This window comes from Rhinoderma darwinii, chromosome 1 (genome assembly GCF_050947455.1).
Source record: "Rhinoderma darwinii isolate aRhiDar2 chromosome 1, aRhiDar2.hap1, whole genome shotgun sequence".
In the NCBI taxonomy this organism is placed as follows: domain Eukaryota; kingdom Metazoa; phylum Chordata; class Amphibia; order Anura; family Rhinodermatidae; genus Rhinoderma; species Rhinoderma darwinii.
In genome coordinates this window covers 83,325,621-83,345,375 of record NC_134687.1, presented here as the reverse complement: position 1 = coordinate 83,345,375, position 19,755 = coordinate 83,325,621, and the positions used below count along the sequence as shown (strand labels likewise).

General features: G+C 41.9%; 1 protein-coding gene across 7 annotated transcripts in view; it reads left to right on the top strand.

Annotated features, from left to right (window-relative positions):
* MTUS1 (microtubule associated scaffold protein 1) overlaps nt 1-19,755 on the top strand; it is a 193,253-nt gene that overhangs the window by 124,087 nt on the left and 49,411 nt on the right. For all 7 annotated transcript variants that reach the window (XR_012882945.1, XR_012882939.1, XM_075860138.1 and 4 more), the window contains one exon: nt 14,553-14,761. Coding sequence is in view for 5 of the 7 variants with exons in the window: in XM_075860138.1 (XP_075716253.1) it covers nt 14,553-14,761 (209 nt within the window). In the remaining 2 variants the exon portion in view is untranslated. The remainder of the gene's footprint in view (nt 1-14,552; nt 14,762-19,755) is intronic.

Sequence of the window (19,755 nt, the reverse complement as noted above, 5' to 3'; positions counted from 1 at the left end):
TAACCTTGTTCTTCACAGGACATAGTCCCACTTTGGTATCGGTCACGGCTAACGTTGCGGCTTGTGTAGATTTAGATGTTTCCGTCACTCCACCTTTCTTCTCCATCTACAGGCATAGAAAGCTCCACTCACATTGGTACAGGCATAAAGTGCATATCTTATTTGAATGGTTTTTGGCTTGCAGTAAATGTATTTGGACTCTTAGGCATTTCTATAGGCGTTCTATAGAAACCTACACTAGCTTCAAAGTTAGCAGTTATCCATAGTGACATGGGTGTAAATGACGCCCTATGGAGAACCGAATGGGAATACCCTATTAAGCATCTATTACTCCAATAAACGCAAGCTAAGCGCAGGTTTTAATAATATTTTTTAAAATTTGTTGTTGGATTAGACTGCGGCTCCCTTCTCCGAGTGCGGAACTCACTCTATGATGTTCACCTGCCCTAATTGGGTATATGGACAGGGGTTGTGGGTATAGAAAAACCAATATTATGTCCCCTTTGATTAAGCAATAGTCAATTGTTTTCATTATGAATGCTTTTTTTTTATTTTTTATTTCATGTTTTGTTGGATTTCAGTAAATCATATGAAAAATAGTGACCGTTGCTTAGGTAAGACAAGAGGTAGAGGAAACCGTTAAAACTATTAACAAATCTCCCATTCTGCTGTGAAGCAGCCGGACTCCCAGCGATATGCAATTACTTTTAAAGCCTTTTAGAACGATGCACATAGGAAAATAGGAATAGGAGATGGCCACAATGAAGGGAAAATTAAAGTTACCAAAAAAGGGGGTTAGACAGTGTAGGGTAATAAAGGGTTGTAGTATTGAACTAGTGTTGGAGCAAGACAATACAGCAGTATTTTTAGTCCGTTTAGTATTCCTCAGCCATCTTTCTTAGTGGTGGGTCTTCTATGTGGACATCTGTTGCTTCCTTAAGACCTAATGATGGTTAAAAAAATGTAGTTGTCAAACTCTGTCTCTAAAGCCTCGTGATAAATTACAGAAATGTGTATTACTTTTTGACTTTGCTGCCACCTCTGTACTTGAGGCTGCTGACTGGTTAAGATTTCTTGAACCAAATGTGTCCTGAACATTGACACATAACATCTTGTTGATCAGTGTTGAAGGCTGACCTGGAACAAATATCTGATTTCCAGTTGCAGGCTTTAGTCCTATAATATTCCATCCCCCGCCTACACATATTTTGTATATGGCTGCTGTAACTTCTTGTCATATGAACACGGAGGGATAGGCCCTAGGAGTAAAAGGTTTACACCAAAAGGTTCTTTATTTCATTATTTTTCGCCATTGTGCCCTTTTATATTGTTCCTTTATTCTGTTGGTCATACTTGTTTTGTCTTCGTATTCCCTTTTGGCTCACTCTTGCAGACGATTTACAATGTATCGATCCATGGTATAGGTGTTATTGGCAGTAGTCCACTTTGTTTCGATTCTCCTTTTTTTATTCCCCCTTTCTTGGTCGTTTAAGGGTATGTTCACACGGCAACGCAAAATACGTCTGAAATTACGGAGCTGTTTTCAGGCGAAAACAGCTCTTGAATTTCAGACGTTTTTACAAGTACTTGCGTTTTTTGCGGCGTCCATTACGGACATAATTGGAGCTGTTTTTCAATGGAGCCAATGAAAAACTGCTTTAATTACGTTCCAAGAAGTGACATGCAGTTCTTTGACACGGGCGTAATTTTACGCGCTGTCTTTTGACAGCGACGCGTAAAATGACAGCTCTGCACAGAACATCGTAAGACCCATTGCAAGCAATGGGCAGATGTTTGCCGACGTATTGGAGCCGTCTTTTCAGGCGTAATTTGAGGCGTAAAATGCCTCCATTACGTCTGAAAAGAGGTCGTGTGCACATACCCTAAGGGTTGTTCACACGGCAGCGTCCGTAATGGCTGAAATTACGGGGCTGTTTTCAGGAGAAAACAGCCCCGTCATTTCAGCCGTAACGGCATGTGCAGGCGCTTGAACGCCGCGTCCATTACGGACGTAACTGGAGCTGGTTTTCCATGGAGTCCATGGAAAACTGCTCCATTTACGTCTGAAGAAGTGACATGACACTACTTTGGCGCGGGCGTCTATTTACGCGCGGGCTTTTGACAGCGACGCGTAAATATACGCCTCGTGTGAACAGACAAACGTCAGCCCATTGCTTTCAATGGGCAGATGTTTGTCAACGCTTTCAAGCCGTAATTCCAGGCGTAAAACGTCCGTAAATAAGCCGTGTCAACATATCCTAACACTGTCAAGTTTTGGTGCCTACCTTATTGCCATGATTTACAGTCCACATCACGATCATTTCTGGCAGTTCTTGCATACTTTTAATTTCTCATTAGTTTTCTGAAAATCGCTGAGCATATTGCGGAGGACAAAGCTGTACACACAACATAGAGATACTTGATACACTATGTAGTACTTCAATGTCTGGCACAAGTCCTGCCAAACTGTATCCAAAATTAGCTCAGAAACTGGACTCCTCTTGGAAGGTGCTTTTCCCTGTGGCATTTTTCATTTAGGAATATATGATCTAATTATGTATTTCTGGGCAGGTTTCCTCTTACTATGTTTTTGGTCGGGTTATATGAAGCATGTGCATAACTACTCAAGTGGGCTAGAGAGTGGTGAAGGTTTACAGAGTGATTTTAGATCTACTGTTTTAACAGGGTACCAGTGGGGCAGACAAGGGGACGTGACTTAAAATGCAACCCCTGTGCGCTAATATTTCACAAATGGCGTAAACGAAGCCTTCCAATTTTGGTGCGTGGTGTCGCGTTTAAAGCCACTCCCACTTTCTGCTAGACTTAACTTTCTCGCTAAGACACCCCCCACCTTGTGGAGCGTCAAGTGTCAAACACTTATAATGTTGGGCACAGCATATATGCTAGACTGCTAGACTTCTATGTCGCAATTTTAATAGGAAATCTGCCTTACTATTATCCATCCATCAGGTCAGGCCACCTTATTCCATTACTCCAAAGTCCAGTTATGATGCTCAGGTGCCCATTATAGGAGCTTTCGGCAGCGGACATGGGACCGCATGGGCACTCTGCGATGCACTGTGTGTTGTGACACCTTTCGATCATAGCAAACCGTAACTTTTTCCAACGATTTCTGCCACAGTAGATCTTCTGTGGGGGTCAAACCCAATGGGCTAGCCTTTGCTCCCATCGTACGTCAATCAGCCTTGAGCGCCCATGACCTTGTTGCCAGTTCACTTGTCCTTCCTTGGATCACTTTTGGTAGGTACTAACCCCTGCATACCAGGAACACCCCACAAGACCTGCCGTTTTGGAGATGCTCTTACCCAGTCGTCTAACCATCACAATTTGGCCCTTTATTATAGTCGCTCACATCCCCCTTTTTTTTTTTTCTTTCTTCCTGATTCTGATGCACCAAATTGAGGAACGGACTGTTCACTTGCTGCCTAATATAGTCCACCCCTCATCAGGCACCATTGTAACCAAATAATCCAAGTAATTCACTTTACCGGTCATTGGTCTTCCTATAGAAAAATAGATTTCATGAGTATCACTATACAGGTTGACTGCAGAAAGCAGTTTTTGGTATTTATCATTCTTGACTCTTAGGCATTTTTTAGTGCTTTTTTTTTTTTTTGGGCCAAAGCCAGGAGTTGATCCACAAATAAGGGAAAGTAATAAGGAAAGTCTGACACCTTTCTTTTTTGTATTCACTCCTGTGTTTGGCTAAAAAAAACAAAACTTCCTCAGAAACTGCCCTGAAAACTCCATATGTGATTCCAGCCTATAGTGATGTCCTGTACAGCTTGGCGTCCTGTACAGCATGGCTTCCTGTGTGTTCTGTTTTAAAAATAGATAATTGAAATACGTACTATATATAACCGTGTGGTCAGGAGCAGACACACTGCTAAGGGCCTCTGTGCAGGAACAGTATATGGGCCCCTTGCCCTCCAATATCTCAGCATAAATCCCCCCCCTTATGTCTCCCTAACAATCAGTCAGTAATTGTTAGCCATATAATTCATTGGCTCAGGCATTTACATGAAATCTAGTCTACAGAAAAATGCTGTGTCCCCCCCTTACCTATTGGGCCCCTGTAGCAGTGGTGTGTCCGCCCCTGCAGGTGGCCTATGTAGCCATTGTCCCCTATATTAGATCAATAAGACACAATCTCTTGTAGGTCTTTTTTAAAATTCTAACTTCGGTTTTTACCCGCATGTTTTTGCTGAGGTTTGAGCTCCTGCTATTCAGTCTTTAGTCTATTAGTCATTGCTATTCAGTTAGTAGAACAGACAGTGTTAGTATTATGTATACTAGAAGATATGAAGGTAATGGCGGAGTTTACATTAACTTTCTTTACAGAATAAATCTCTTAACATCTGGATAGAGTAACTGTACCCTGGCTGAGCACTCTGTAGTAAACACTTGGTAAAATATCTTTCTGGGAATGGCATACTCTTGTTTCCCCCACTAAAGAACACATTACGTTTTCTCCACTGAAATATGATGTGAATAAAGATTTATCTACCAATATTTATCTCCCCTCCCCCAAGGCCTCTGTTTTGCAGGAGGCTCAGATCTGGGGGACTGTGCGCAGGAACCGAACCCTAAATAGCGTCTTTAACTGTCCCCTTTGCCTGCCTATGACATTTGGGGAACATTGTTTTGCGTAATATCCTCTCTGCAAGCTTATTGAGTCGTTATACATTTTTTTACCCTTGAGTGTCGCATTATTAATACAGGTGCGGCTGCCTCAAAACTGCTGGCAGGGTGATATAAAGGAGGTCAAGGGCCTTTTAAACGTACCTTTTTTATTTTTTTTTCTTGGTTCAAGTGTCTTTACTGAGACAGATGTTTGATTCACTAGACGTGGCGGTCACAAGTGCCACACTTGTTTTGAGTGACGACGAATAGCAGCCAATCAGGGGGGCGGGGCTTGCTGCCTTCAGTGCAGGAGCACTTGCGCATCAAGTCCCGCCTCAGTGGCACTTGTGATCTGTGCTCTTTGGGACTCAAATATCGTCACCTTGCATGACCTAGGAAAAAACGCACATTTAAAATGCCCTTCCCCTCCCCTATAGCACCCTGACAGATTCACTTTGAACAAAGCCTTACAGGCAAGGATGGCGATGGCTTAGGGAATAGCATTGCACTTCAAACTTTTGGAGTGTGCTAAAAACCTCTTTCGTTGCATTGTGTTGTACTTTGTCGCAGAATTTCAATGCAGATTCCACAACCAATTCTTCAATAAACTTGTAATGCGTGAACCCGATTTTAGGCCGCTTCCCAGAGATTATACCAGCTGTCTTTTTCCATGGTGGCTCAGAGTAGGGCGTAAAGGTTTTACGGCTGGAATTATGGCCAAAAATACTGCTTGAAAGCGTCGGCAAACATCTGCCCATTCATTTGAATGGGTTTTACGATGTACTGTGCAGACGGTCATTAAAAAAGATGCCCGCATTAAAGAAGTGCATGTCACTTCTTGGGACATAATTGGAGCAGTTTTCCATTGACTCCATAGAAAAACAGCTCCAATTACGTCCGTAATGGACGCTGCGAAAAACGCGAGCACTTGCCATTACGTCTGAAATTCAGGACCTATTTTCGCCTGAAAACAGCTCCATAATTTAAGCCGTAATGGACGTGCACGTGTGAACATACCCTTACAATCCTCCCAACCGCCCCAGACTCAGCGGGACAGTCCCGGATTACGGGCAGTGTCCTGCTGTCCCTTGCGGCCAGGGGTATGTCTCGCTGTGAACGGTCTGCGTCCCCAGGATGCAGATACAGTTGAACCCAATACTGAAGCCGGGTACCATCAGCTCCCTGTTTCAGAATTAGTTCAGAGCAGAGGAAGCTCCTCCGCCAAAGACTCCCTGAGCTCAGCTCTACTTTAAGCACTTTGCTCGGGGAAGCCCTTGATGTCATTGTCCATATATGGACAGTGACCTCAGTGGCTACTGATTTGAGCGGAATCCCCATTGCCGATCTGGTTGTGGGTTCCGCTCCTGGAGGAAACCCCTGAGGTCACTGTCCACATATGGACATTGACGTCAGGGGCTCCTCCTGGAGCAGAAACCCCGGCCAGAGTCTGCAACGGTGATTTCACTCCAGGAGTAGCCACTGACTTATCTGTCCATATATGGACAGTGACATCAGGGCATCCCTCTAGGAGCGGAATTCCCAGCCTATGCTGTGGCACGATCAACATGGACACTTTGGGACTATCTACAAGGGCACTGGCACTTGATATGTGGGCACTGGCTCTAGGGTCAGCTTTGGGGGCATTAGCTGTATGGGGAATTATGCTGTGTGGGGCAGCTATGGGGGGCATTATGCTGTATCGGGCAACTATGGGGGCATTATACTCTATGGGGGCATCTGTGTGGGCATTATACTGTATGGGAGCATGATACTGTGTGGGCTGAATCTGGTGTGGGCGGGGATTGGGTGGAATTAGAGGCGTGGCTTAAAAGGCAAAAAAATGTATCCCTCGTTCTGGTACTGGAGTTGGAAGGTATGCATTAATCTGAATTTTTAGGTGTTGGGTTTTGTCAAGTCTCCAGTATGGGGACCGAAAATTGGATTGTAAAAGGTGTTTGCTAGGTTTCAGCGTTGGTGGTCTCCTAGAATTGGTCACCAATATATAAGTGGGGGTCTGATCACCGCTGTCTTTTTTTTGAATGCGGCTAAGTACCTTTCACTTGAATGGGGCAGAGCTGCAGTACTGGATATAGATGTATGTATAGGAGCAGTGCAATGAAGAGGCCACAGAACTCAAACAAGCTCCATGGCCCATTTTTTTTTTTTTTTTTTTTTTATACTGTTGATCAGGGTCTATTCCAGGAGTTGGACCTCCACCAAGCACAAATTTTTCATGAAGCTCTGACTTGTCCCTATAGCTATGTATTGGTGCTACAATCTTCAATTGTTTTTGTAAAAAAAAATATAATAATTGTTACATGTGCCTTCAACTGTAATGTAGCCCAGTTACTTTTATTCAATTTATGCAAACCACATATCAATTTCACATAAGTCACACATGGTTACCTGGATCTTGTCTTTTAGATGACAGCAGCTGCAATAGCATGCAGTAAATATACAGTTCAGAATAAGAGTGACCCCTGCTGGTCTTCCATTTTGACTACAGGTTTTTTTTCCCCCTGTCACTTCTATCATGGCTCATGCATAAAGCTTGAGGCAGAATTTGTTGACTAAAAATGCCTATGCTGACGTGATTGGGGGAGGGGGGAGGGCAGACCAATGCAAAGAATTGAGAATTGATTAGCTTTTCCTGGAGCACAATATTCTATACGCTTGGGCAAAACGGAGCGCGCACCGGATGTCGTCCGCGTGCTGCCTGTATTTATTATTTTTTTTTATTCACCCATAGAGTTTAATGGGCAAGTCTGGTCTGCAAAAACTAACCAGAATTGGGGCATGCTGTGAATTTGCCACAATGGACTCAGTCTGTGCAAAAAAAAAAAAAAATTAAAAAAAATGGATGTATGAATAGTCCCATGGGTCAGTGTGATGTCTGTTGTTAAAACAGACACGGATGAGACGTGTGAATAAGGCCTAAAGCTGTTCCATGTTATCTAAAATTAAGAAGAAAAAAAAACATGTAAATTTAAGGCCTGCAAGAGTGCTTGACTTTATAATGGTTTATATGGCCGGTCTGTTGCATTAATTCAGTCGGTGCATTATTTTAAAAACTAATTTATGTGATGTGTTCTATGACACGTGCTACGGTTTAAAACATCCTTTTATTGTCTTTCACAATATTTTTCTTAGGCTTCGTTCACATCTGCGTTGGGACTCCGTTCATGGGTTTCCGTCAGGGCTTTCCATCACGGGAACCCATAATTGGGTAGGTTTCCGTTTGCATCCCCATTTATTTCAATGGTGACGGATCCGATGCAAATGGTTTCTGTTTGTCACCGTTGCCAAAGGGTTGCCCGTCGTTTTGACATAATCAGTACCGTAGTAGACTGCGCTATTCATTCTGTCAAAATGACGGAACCCTTGCACAACGGTCACAAACTGAAACCATTTGCACCAGATCAAATCAATGGTGATGAAAAGTAAAACCTATCCATTTGGATTCCGTTCATGGGTTCCCCTGACTGAAAGCTCCGACGGAACCCATGAGCGGAGCCCTGACGCAGATGTGAATGAAGCCTCAGTGTTGTATGGATCACTACTGTGGTGCCGATTAGCTTTTCTCTGGGCCTTTTTTTATAATGTACATCAATGAGTATCCGTATTTGTACAGACGGTTTTTTTTTTCTCACAGATCCATTCCAAATCTGTGAGGAAAATAATTGGGGCATGTTCCAATGCACGCTGTAGGGAATATGGAGACCCCATATTGCGGCGCACAGAGTATTTTGCGGGTCTGTACAGGGTCCATGATTTCTGCCGCACACTCTTTGCCCTATGCAAAGACCACCTTATTCTGCTACAGGTTTTCTAATTGTTTTTGTGGCGTTTAGTGTCCTTCCCTTAAATAAAACAATGTTATAAAAAAGGTTCAATATAGGCTAGAAACACGATCAACATTTAATATTTGTAATTTTGGTCTGGAAACGTTCACTTATTTGGTTCAATATTTATTTACACCTATATACTTTACACATGTGACACTTGGATTACCCATTCTTGGCGCCAAATGATGCAGACCGTGAAATGCAGTGTTTGCGTTGTGTGCTGGCCATTATGTGTAACGCCGCGGTTTATCCCATCATTGTGTTTTGATATCTCTGATACACATGGATTTTTCCGCTTTGCCATGTGGTTGTTGCACACACGCATTTCATACTGACACGAAGTCAGGACTATTTGTTAGAATATATTACTATTAGAAAAAATAATTAAAAAATCAGGGTCCTTCCTCCCATTAAATATCATGGACACTGATGTGCTTAAATTTTCAAGAATCTACATTTGGGAAAACCTGTGTTTAATCGAGCTTTACGCAGTAAATTGTTTCTCCCGTTTTGCAGTTTTCATTCTTCATTCTGCTCATCCTGACCTTGAACTAAGCCCTTGATTTTTCTTATGTTGTACATGTAGCTAGACTGCCGCCTAGTGGACATAAAGCAGGTGGAGGTTGGATATAATTGCATCTTCTAATTGAAGAGTGGATTTTCCATTAAACCTTTCCTGGAATTACACCATTCCGCATCAGTGTTATTTATGGATCTTAGCAGTCGGGTTACATAATTTGAATAAATTAAGATTATTATTTCAGTAGGAATAAAATCATGTGGGTAAACCTGATTGAGTAAAATGAATTTTCAGTTTTTCTTGTAGATTCAGTGCATTATAAAATTGCATACCCAAGAGCGGTGTCATATCCACGGTCTGCTGTCATATTAGGCGTACAGGGAGAGTGGTAAATCAAGACTTTCTGCTCTTCTAATGATTTCCACATTGAAGCCGGTGCGCCTCTGCCAAACAAAACAGACTTCATTTTTTATTCTCGAGGCTCTTTCTTTCAAGTATCCATCCAAAGTAATTTTCTTACATTTGTGAAGCAATTTGATTTACTTTGCCAACAATTTCACCCATCCGCTTTCCTGAACAAAGCGTTATCTGTTCATGGCAGCCCGTGTTCTGTGAGCTGAAGTCCCGGTGCCTGCAGCCATCTACACTAGTTTATTAGGGAATTGCTGAAATAGCAATTCCCTACTTCCACATCAGATTACTAGACAGTATCTGGTGTAAACCCTAAGGTCCAGTTCACACTTTTTTTTTTTAGTTTTTTTTTTACGCGGAAACTGTCTGAAAACACGTATAAAAAAAAAATGGACAAAAATGCCTCCTATTGAAAAACAGTCTCACGGGAAAAAGAAGCCACATGCCCTATCTTGGGCGTTTACGTCTCTGACCTTCCATTGACATCATTGGGAGGCAGAGAAAGCGTATTTCACAGCGTGTTGTTCCCGTGGCGCTCAATGGCCACGGGCAAAAAAAATCCGCAAAAGAACGCAACAAACAGCGTGCAGGCAGATCAAAATCTGATTCAAAACTCCAGACGGAATTTTGAGGCAGAATTTTTTTGCCTGCAAAAAAACTGTGTGTGAACATAGCCTAAAACATCTCACGATGCTGAGACCGTCACCCTCTCTGCAGATGTTGGGGCCAACGGGATAGGCTGGAAACCATTTTAGCTCCGAATGCTGGAGAGTTGAAGGTTTTGTGCTGTAACTTTCAGTACAAGATAAGTAAATCCATGTAAAAAATAAAAAAGGTGTAAAAAATAGCATGTCTTAAACATATAACTTTTTTTTTAGAACATGGGAGTCCATGGGCGACGGATGGCATCTGTCTGACATATACTGTATATTCATAAATCAGCAGGTGGATTTTCACAACCTGAAACATTATCGAGCAGCGCAATTATCCAAACTGGCCAATGTCGCTGCAGGGTCCAAAGCCTAACTTCGGACATATTAGAGGCCCGTTTTATTTCTTCCTATGACATGGGACATATGTTTTTTCACTTACCATAATCTCCTTTTATGGAGAAGTCCTTTAGGCGAAGTCCTATGATGTGACCTCATTGTTCAATAATCCAGCTTTCCTACCTGCCCTAAACCTGGTATAAATTGTTGGGGCTCTCAGAAGCTGCCAATACTCCAGGGTTTTATTTTGCTATAACGGTTAATGATTTTGGGGTGATATCAATCGGTTTGCCTATTACGGGACCAATCCGCTGGCTTTACTCTGGGGCTAGACCAAGACCCTTTTTTAATTTTTGTAGTGAGCCATAGCCTTTTTATCGGATCTCAGACAACCCATTAAAATATGAGAGGTGGAATAAGCAATAAAGATTTTCTAAGATACCAGGATCATTCTGGTTTGTAACAATGCTTTAGGCTACATTCACACGAGCGTGACGGATTTACGTGCGTAAAAAACGCGTGTAAATCTGTCAGTGTGCATTGCGTTATGCATCGGTGTGCTTTGCGAGTGGCATGTGTGTTTTGTTTTTTTTCACGCATCTGCGAGCACTTCAATGTAATTGATGCGTGAAGCACAGACCGCACGTAGGTGTCGTCTGCGTGCTGTCCGTGGTGAGAGCGCACCAATATAGGACATGCAGCGAATTTCACGTCACAGACACTCACTTCGTGAAAAGTCACGCATGTGTGTATAGCCCCATTGAAATCAATGGGTCAGTGTGCTGTGCGTTTCAACGCACAGCACGATGACGGGAATCGCACTTCTCTGAATGAGCCCTTAGACATGTCCTATTTACGGAAGATTTCTATGGCACAGACACCTTCCCGTAAATATACGGGAAGGTGTCCGTTGGCCATAGAAAAGAATGGGTCCATAATTACAGACTAAATCTACGGTTGTGTGCATGGGGGCCTTACGGTTACTGATGTCTCCTTTTAAACGACTTCACTTGCTTCTAACGGTTGCTTGTATTCACATTGCTCAGAGTTGGAGTCCAACTCCCCTCTCTAAATGTGGTTAGAAGACGCATGAATCGAGTTGGTCTACATGTAAAGCTTCGTGTCATCCTAGAAGATACTTTTTCCCCTGTTTGGGATATGGGGTCCCTGCTCATTGAAGACTTACTATATGTTCCTATTATAAACTAACTAGTGGTGTGATGGGAACTTCTGTCCTGATGTTTTAATGTATTGTTAAGGGTCTTACTACTTTTGGTCTGTGATTGAGTGGCGCTGCTACTTATATATGGACACTATTTGTGGTGTTCGTTATTTTTTTCTTTTGATCGGAATATGTTATGCTAATTGAGTTTTTGGGGGGGTTTTTTTACGCTTTGAGTTATGTACATGGTTGTGTTTCGTTTTTTTTCTACTTCCTGTGTGGACTGATGTTTTGTACATTGTCATATCTAGGGATGCATCGAAACGTCGTAACTGATTCGATACCGTGCAGCCCCAAACGGTTCGATACCGTTACTTCATGTATCTCGATACTAAGCTGTGCGGCTGCACAGCTTAGCATTGTAACACATGAATGTATAAGATCGGGGCTCCAGCTGTGTAATACAACTGCTTCTGACAAGTGCGCGCCGTCAGGATTATGTGATGAGGCCAGCACTGCACTAATGACTGCTGGCACTGAAGACAGAACGTGGCGGGCGCACTACAAAACACCCCGGTGTTCTGTCTTCAGTGCCTGAAACGCTGCTTATTAGTGCAGCGCCGGCCGCATCTCCTCATGCTGACCGCGCGCGCACTTACTGTCAGGAGCGGGGCAATGGCTGTATTACAGAGCCGCGGACCCGCTCTAGAACGGCGGAGGTCAGAGAAACCTCTCACCGCCGCTATTCTCCTGAACTGACTGCAGCATTCAAAAGGAAGTGAGAAGGGGGGGATGCCCCTTGGATCGCATCACCGGAATCCCTGTGACGCGTCTGAGGGACATACCATATATGGGCAGACAGCCCAGGGTCCATTGAAGGACCCCAGGGCTGTCTTACCCAAGTATGCCCTAACAGGAAATCTGGTATGTCCTAACAACTGCCTGTGTACCATCAGTATATAGATATATGCAAGTACATTAAAGTTTAAAAAGAAAGTAATATTAAATTTAAAAAAAATACACACACCTTTTTTACAGTAAACATTAACATAAGTCCCAATACATAATATATTCACATATTTGGTATTGGCGCGGCCGTAATAACCTTCACAACATTTTTTCATTTATGATGTGTATGCTGTAAAAAAATTAAAATAACAACTGCTTTCTTTCACTTATTGTGGGGCATGAGGTGCGATGAATTTAACCTCCATGTGCCTCACATTAATTGTAATTAACCCCATCATGTACCTCACACTAACCCATTATGACTGAGAAACATGATTGGGTTAATTACTATTAATGTGAGGCACATTCAAAATTCCTCGCATCAGGAAATGGAAGAACTTTTTTTTTTTCTTACTGTTGGCAAAGTATAGTTTTGGTATTGAAATCGCAATACTACACAAAGTATCTGTATCGAAGTCCAAATTCTGGTATCGTGACATCCCTAGTCATATCTAGATGTCAATAAATCTTATTGCAGCTAAAATAATAAATAGCGGTGATTCTTACACATGACCACTGGAGGGCAGCGGTGAGTCAGAATGGGTAGTTTTTGTTTTGTGTTAAATTGTGGGCTGTGTAGAACTCATCCCATGCATGAGGAATTTGACAAAGTCCTCCCTCACCTGCCAATATATAGACTAGATTGTATTAGACTTTAAAATACCGAACACCAGTCAACTACTAGCGGATTGCGCTACTTTCACTTGGTAGCATGTGGCACTATTGGCATCCCGTTGGTAGCGGTCTCTTAACAAGCCTCTCATAGGTGCTTGGCTGGTTAACCGTTAAGACACAACTCTAATAAGTAAATATATTGGAAAATGACATGTTTTAGTTTCACAAAATCACTTTTATTTGCTAAAACCAGAATACCGCTTTAATTGCTGGTGCAGCCTGTAGCAAGGAATTATCTGGCAAAAATCTCAGATCTCATTTCTAACAACTCATTTAGTTGAGACTACTACGATAGAAACAATTTTATAAGCATTAAAGTACATATATGCAAATGAGCCCCCCCCCCCCCAGTAGTAAATTAAGATATTGACCTGACTGGAACTAAACTCTTCAGGAATATTTGCAGAGGTTCGAATAAAAACTGCTCACGACATTTACTATAAAACTGCTCCATCCCAGTCACCGTGTATACACGGTTATTCCTACTGCAGGGCCTGGGGCGGGGGCGCTTTCAGGGATTCAAACAACGTCAGAGGGAGACAGACCGTGTTCGGACAATGGCAGTGCGACTACTTCCTGTCCCAGAAACTGATGCAGGAGTTGTCTTCAGTATGTAAATGTCTACGTTTTTATAGGGGTTATCCAGGTTTAGAAAAACCTGTTGGCTTCTAAAAACCGTACCACACCTGTCCATGGGTTGTGTGGTATTTTAGGTAAGCCATATTCACTTCAATCGAGCGGAGCTGTAATACCAGACACAGCCTATGGACAGGTGTGGTGCAATTTGTTGGAAGAACGCAGTCCTGTTTTTCTTGTCCTGGATAACCCCTTTTAAGAATTTTACAATTTTCTCTGATTGCTTTTGTTGTGACATGTAATATATATCTTTCGGTTCCGGACTACAAGAATCATCTGCATGTTTTAACGGTGTATCTTTTTCTGTAAACTTTTTTTTTTTTTTTTTTCTTTTTAATATGTTGGTTTTAAAGCATTAGGCTATGTTCACACCTATGTTGTTACATTCTGTTCTGCTCAGAGGAGCAGAAAAAGGGAATCCCAGAAGCAACGGTGCCGTTGCAAGACGTACACCACCGGCGGCCAATGAAACCCAAAGACTTTAATGGGTTCCGTCGGGGTGTCCATGGTTTTACCAAATACAATAATGCTGCGCTATGGTTTCCCTGCCAGATCTGAGACAGAGACCCCTAATGGAGCCTCCAACAGAGATGTGAACGAGGCCTTACATGGAAATAATGCAGCCTAAACCACGTGTAACAATGTATTTTCCTGTCTTTCAGTTGACAGAGGCAAGCAGAAGACCAGCCCCAGAGGACCAGTTACACAGGCACAGACTGTGCCAGTCGATGCACAAGCTCTTGAATTGGCACAATGCAAGGCAGTATGTGAAGAACAGAGGGGCATCATTCAACAACTGAAGAATTTGCTTACAAATAGCAATAAAAAGTTTGAAGCTCTTACGGTGGTCATACAGCATGTGATCAACCAGGTAGGTTGGTGGCTCCGTCTTTCCAGACCCATGCTTGGTGGCAACCTGTTACCAATATAGGCTCCTTATAAAGATAATGATCTGTCAATTATCCTGTCTGAGAAACTTTTGGTGCAATTACAAGGACTGACTCTTACCTTCTTTTAAAAGGGTTTTCTGAAATATAAGTCCCCTTTTTTCTCATCTCAGACAACCCATTAAAATACAAGGTGGCGTATGCAACAAAGATTTAGAAGAAACCGGGATCATCTGTGTTTGTAACAATGGTTTAGGCTTCCGTCTCTCTCTCTCTCTCTCTCTCTCACACACACACACACACACACACACACACACACACACACACACACACACACACACACACACACACACACACACACACACACACCATGTTCAGGGCGGATACAATGCGTCAAGCTGCACAGCGTGTCCGCCCTGAAAACCGCAGGGTATGCCGTCCGAAAAAGCGCACAACATAGTGTGTTTGTTCGGGGCGAAACTTCCACTGTGGATTGCAGCGTCGGCAAAAAAAAAACATTCATACTTACCCCCTCCCTCTCTTGCGTGTGTAGTTTGGCCTCCTGGTATGACATAGCAGGCCTTGTGACCGCTGCAGCCTGTGATTGGCTGCAGCAGTCACATGGGATGAAACGTCATCCCAGGAGGCCGGACTTGAGGGGAAACTGTGAACTCTGGCTAAGTAACTTTTTTTTTTTTTTTTTCTGCGATTCCGCCGCAACTGTCACAACACACACCACTTTGTTGCGGGTTTAAGCACGCCATTGAATTCAATGGGGGAAACCCGCAACACAAGCCGCAATTTCGCAGCATTAATTGACATGCTGCTGCTGCTGCTGAAAAAACGCAGGTCAATTTATGTGCGTTTTTTTTTTTTGCTATGTGGGAAAATCTCACCCACACTGCTGCTACTGTAATTTATTGCGGAAAATCTGCAGTATTTACACCTTGTGTGTTCCTACCCTTAGACTTCCGTTACACGCGCTTTTATAAAGTTTTAGGGGAAAATGTGTGTTTTTTTTTTTTGTTTTTTTTTTGTTGCTAATAGTGTTTTACCACCTGTGCGCTTTTTTTCTAACTTCTTCTTTTTTTGGTGGTGTTTTTCACTTTGCTTATCGTGTGATACAAAGATTTCTATTGCAGCACATGATACATTCTGATACACTACAAGAAAACACAATAAACTTTGATGCATTTTGAAGAGGCAAAAAAAACAACCTTTTGAAGACTGCTAAATGCTTAAAAAAAATGGCAATACCAGCCTTGCTGCGGTTTTGAACAAAACGACACTGACCCAAAAAATGCAAGATTAGAGAAAAAACACCACTTATAATAAAAACGCAATGTTTGTAGTGAATTTTATGTTTTCCCATTGAGTACCAGCCAACATCTGGCCGCAGCATTTTAATGGCGTTCTTCCGAAAGGGAATGTCACATGTCACATGCCCTCGCTTTGCTGATTTGGTTGGGAAGTCTCAAAGGGGGATGGGAATATGTAACTAGTTATCTTCCAGTTCCCGGACAAGCACTTTGGGAAAAGTTTTTAAGTGGACTGTACAGGATTATAATAACATGGCTTCTTTCTACCGTCCATGGTACTTTACCTGTCTGATAATGCAGCACTCGTCTCTATTGAAATGAATGGGGCTGAGCTGTAATACCAGACACCGCCAATTGACACTAGTGGTGCCGTTTCTGGACAAAAGTTTCTGTTTTTCTAATCCTGTTCAATCCCTTATAAATCTATTAACTGATTTCCGTTCAAATATCTGCATTGTCCCTAAAAATCAGTCTACTAAATTTTGTAACCATAGAACATACGTACTGATATATAGAAACATATATAAAATGGAAGTATTACTTGCATCCTCTTTACCTTTTATTATCAGTTTATTCCTCAATCTCAGAGTTCACTTTTAGCTATTTGTTTTAAGGCAGAAAACATGTTGACGTTCTGCTGGTCAGTGACGCGCACGATATCCAGTTTATTACATGGTCTTGTAGATTAGCTGATCTGTTTGGAAAACTTCCCATAAACTTGAGTGGTGGTTGCCACAACAAACCACGTGTAATAACCTGAGTGGGTGGAGGTGGCGTGTATCAGAGGAAATAGAAACCCGCAGGATAAGGAAGATAAATGGTCTGACCCAGTGTTTGCTTTTAATTTTTTTGCTGTATGTACGTTTAGCAGCTGTCTTTGGTGATCAATCCTTTATTACAAGTAACTTGTTAGTGTTTGCCAGTTACGTGAACTATAAAAATTTCACGTTACTTCTGTATCCGCTACAGTTTGTGGCCATAGTTACATTAAATATGAAGAGCTATGTTGTGGTCTTGTTCATAGATTGTTCGGATAACTTTTCTCTAGCGTCTTTTCTGTAGACCTTTTGAAATTAAGTACTTTGTTAGTCCCCCTTCCTTCATCTTCCCAAATGCATAATAAAAAAAAATATTTTTATTACGTTGATATTTTAATATCCCTACAGGGTCTGGAAGTCTTCCCCTAATTTGCACGCTTCATTATCTATGGAAATGGGGCAAAGCCAAGTTGGCGCAGTCAGCTGTTTTTGTACCTTTCATAGATTTGCTTGAAACTACGACCTTCTTGTTATCACAGCATTTTAATAGAAAAACAAGGGACACAAGACTTGATGATCTCGTGATACGTGGGGGTTTCCAGAGCCAAGACCACCACTAATATAATGTATAAACAATATTTAGTTATTAGGTTTGCTTTAAAGTACAGTTTACACTCAGCCTTCTGAAACCTGAAGTGAATCCTGTATAAAAATTTCAAACTACAGATTTGCAGAAACACAGCCTTTGGTAAACAATTTTTTTAGTCGTTTTAAGTGGATTTTCCAGGTTTATGTAAATAAAGCATTATTGCTATATAGTTAAAGTTCCATGACCTCTGCTGTTAGAGATCGCCAGGAGATCGCCATACACGTTTGAAGATCGGCCGGTTCCGACAAAATAGTCAGGTACAGCCAACATACATCTAATGTGTGTGGCTAGCTTTAGTCCTGCTCTCAGCTGAGAAGTGAATATAATTGTGCCTAGTCTAGACAGTGCTGGCCGTGTGAGTTTTATACAACAAATGCACATATCTCTATGGTAGTTTGTTACAATCTATCATATTTGGATTCCAGACTTCGTCTATGTTCACAACAGCGTTGGTTTCCATTGAGTGGTTACATCCGAGCTTTCCGTCGGGGGAACCCCTTGACGGAAAGGCAAACGGAAACCATAGCTTCCGTTTGAAACGCCATTGATCTCAATGGTGATGGACACTTTGCTAATGGTTTCCATTTGTCACCGTTGTGAAAGGGTTCTGTTTGTTGACTGAATAAATAGCTCAGTTGGCAAGTTATGCGCGCGTGTTTAAAAAACGCATAGTGTAAAAAAAGTCAGGTCCATTCTTGGCACATGAAACATGCAGAAGACACATCTATTTCCCATAGTCAATGGGAGTCCTAATTACACGCCAAAAAAATCGTACAAAACGCAAAAAAAAGTAAGAATCAGTTGTCCTTTTTTGTGCATAAAAAAAACTAAGTTAAAAAAAAAAACTGTTACCCCCATTTCCCCCTAAAGCATTGTAAAAAAAATAAACTAAACATAATTGATATCGCCGCGTCTGTAAAAGTCTGAACTATTTCAATATAACATTATTTAACCCGCACGGTGTACGCCGTAAAAAAAAAATTAAGACTCCATTATCGCTGTTTTTTGGTAACCATCTCCCACAAAAGATGGAATAAGAAGTGGTCAAAACCTCGCATGTACCCCAAAATGGTACCAATTCAGCTACAGCTTATCCCGCAAAAAATCTGCCTTCATGCCACATTGACGAAAAAATAAGAACGTTATGGCTCTCAGAATTTGGCGATACAAAATAAATGTTAATTTTCAGTTTGTTTTTTCCTTGTAAAAGTAGTAAAATATAGAAAAAAATTATATACATTTGGTATTGCTGTAATCCCATTGACCCGCAAAATAAAGTTGACATGTCGTTTTAATTGCACGGTGAATTCTGTAAAAACGAAGCGCTAAAAAATAATGTAGGAATTATTGTTTATTTAAAATTTATTTTCTGCCCCACAAATAAATTTTTTCCCCGGGTTCCTAGTACATTTGATGGTAAAATAAATGGTGCCAGGAAAAACTAACTCGTCCCGCAAAAATCAAGACCTCATAGTACTAGATCGACAGAAAAACGATTTGGAAGGTGGCGAGGAAAAAATAAAATTGAAAATCTGAAAAATGGCTGCGTCCATTAAGAGGTTAATTATAATAGACATAGCTGTGTAGGAGGTTTAAAACTGGGTTAGGAACAGCCAAACTCAGCTACAAAGGTGATGTTGTGGAAGACTTTCAGGTCACAAGTCTACAATGTCAAGACTGAGCACAGCAACAAGACACAAGATAGTTAACTGCATCAGCAAGGTTTCTCCCAGGCAAAGATTTCAAAGCAGATTGGGGTTTTCTAGATGTGCTGTTCAAGCGTTTTTGAAGAAGCACAAAGAAACCAGCAACGTTGAGAACTGTAGACGCAGTGGTTGGCCAAGGAAACTTAGTGCAGCAGATCTAAGACACATCATACTTGCTTCCCTTCTAAATCCGCTCAAAACTGGCAGAAACCTGTGGTACCCAGGTGCACGCATCTACTGTTTGGGAAAAGCCTGGCCAGAAGTGGTCGTCATGAAAGAATTGTGGCCAAAGAGCCATACCTTTGACGTGGAAACAAGGCCAAGCGACACAGCTATGCTCAAAAACATTGGAACTGGGATGCAGAGAAATGTGGCAGGTGCTCTGGACTGATGAGTCAACATTTTAAATATTTGGCTGTAACCGAAGGCAGTTTCTACACTGAAGGGCTGGAGAGCGGTACAAGGAGTGTCTGCAGGTAACAGTGAAGCATGGTGGAGGTTCCTTGCAAATTAGGGGCTACAGTTCAGTAAATGGAGTTGGGGATT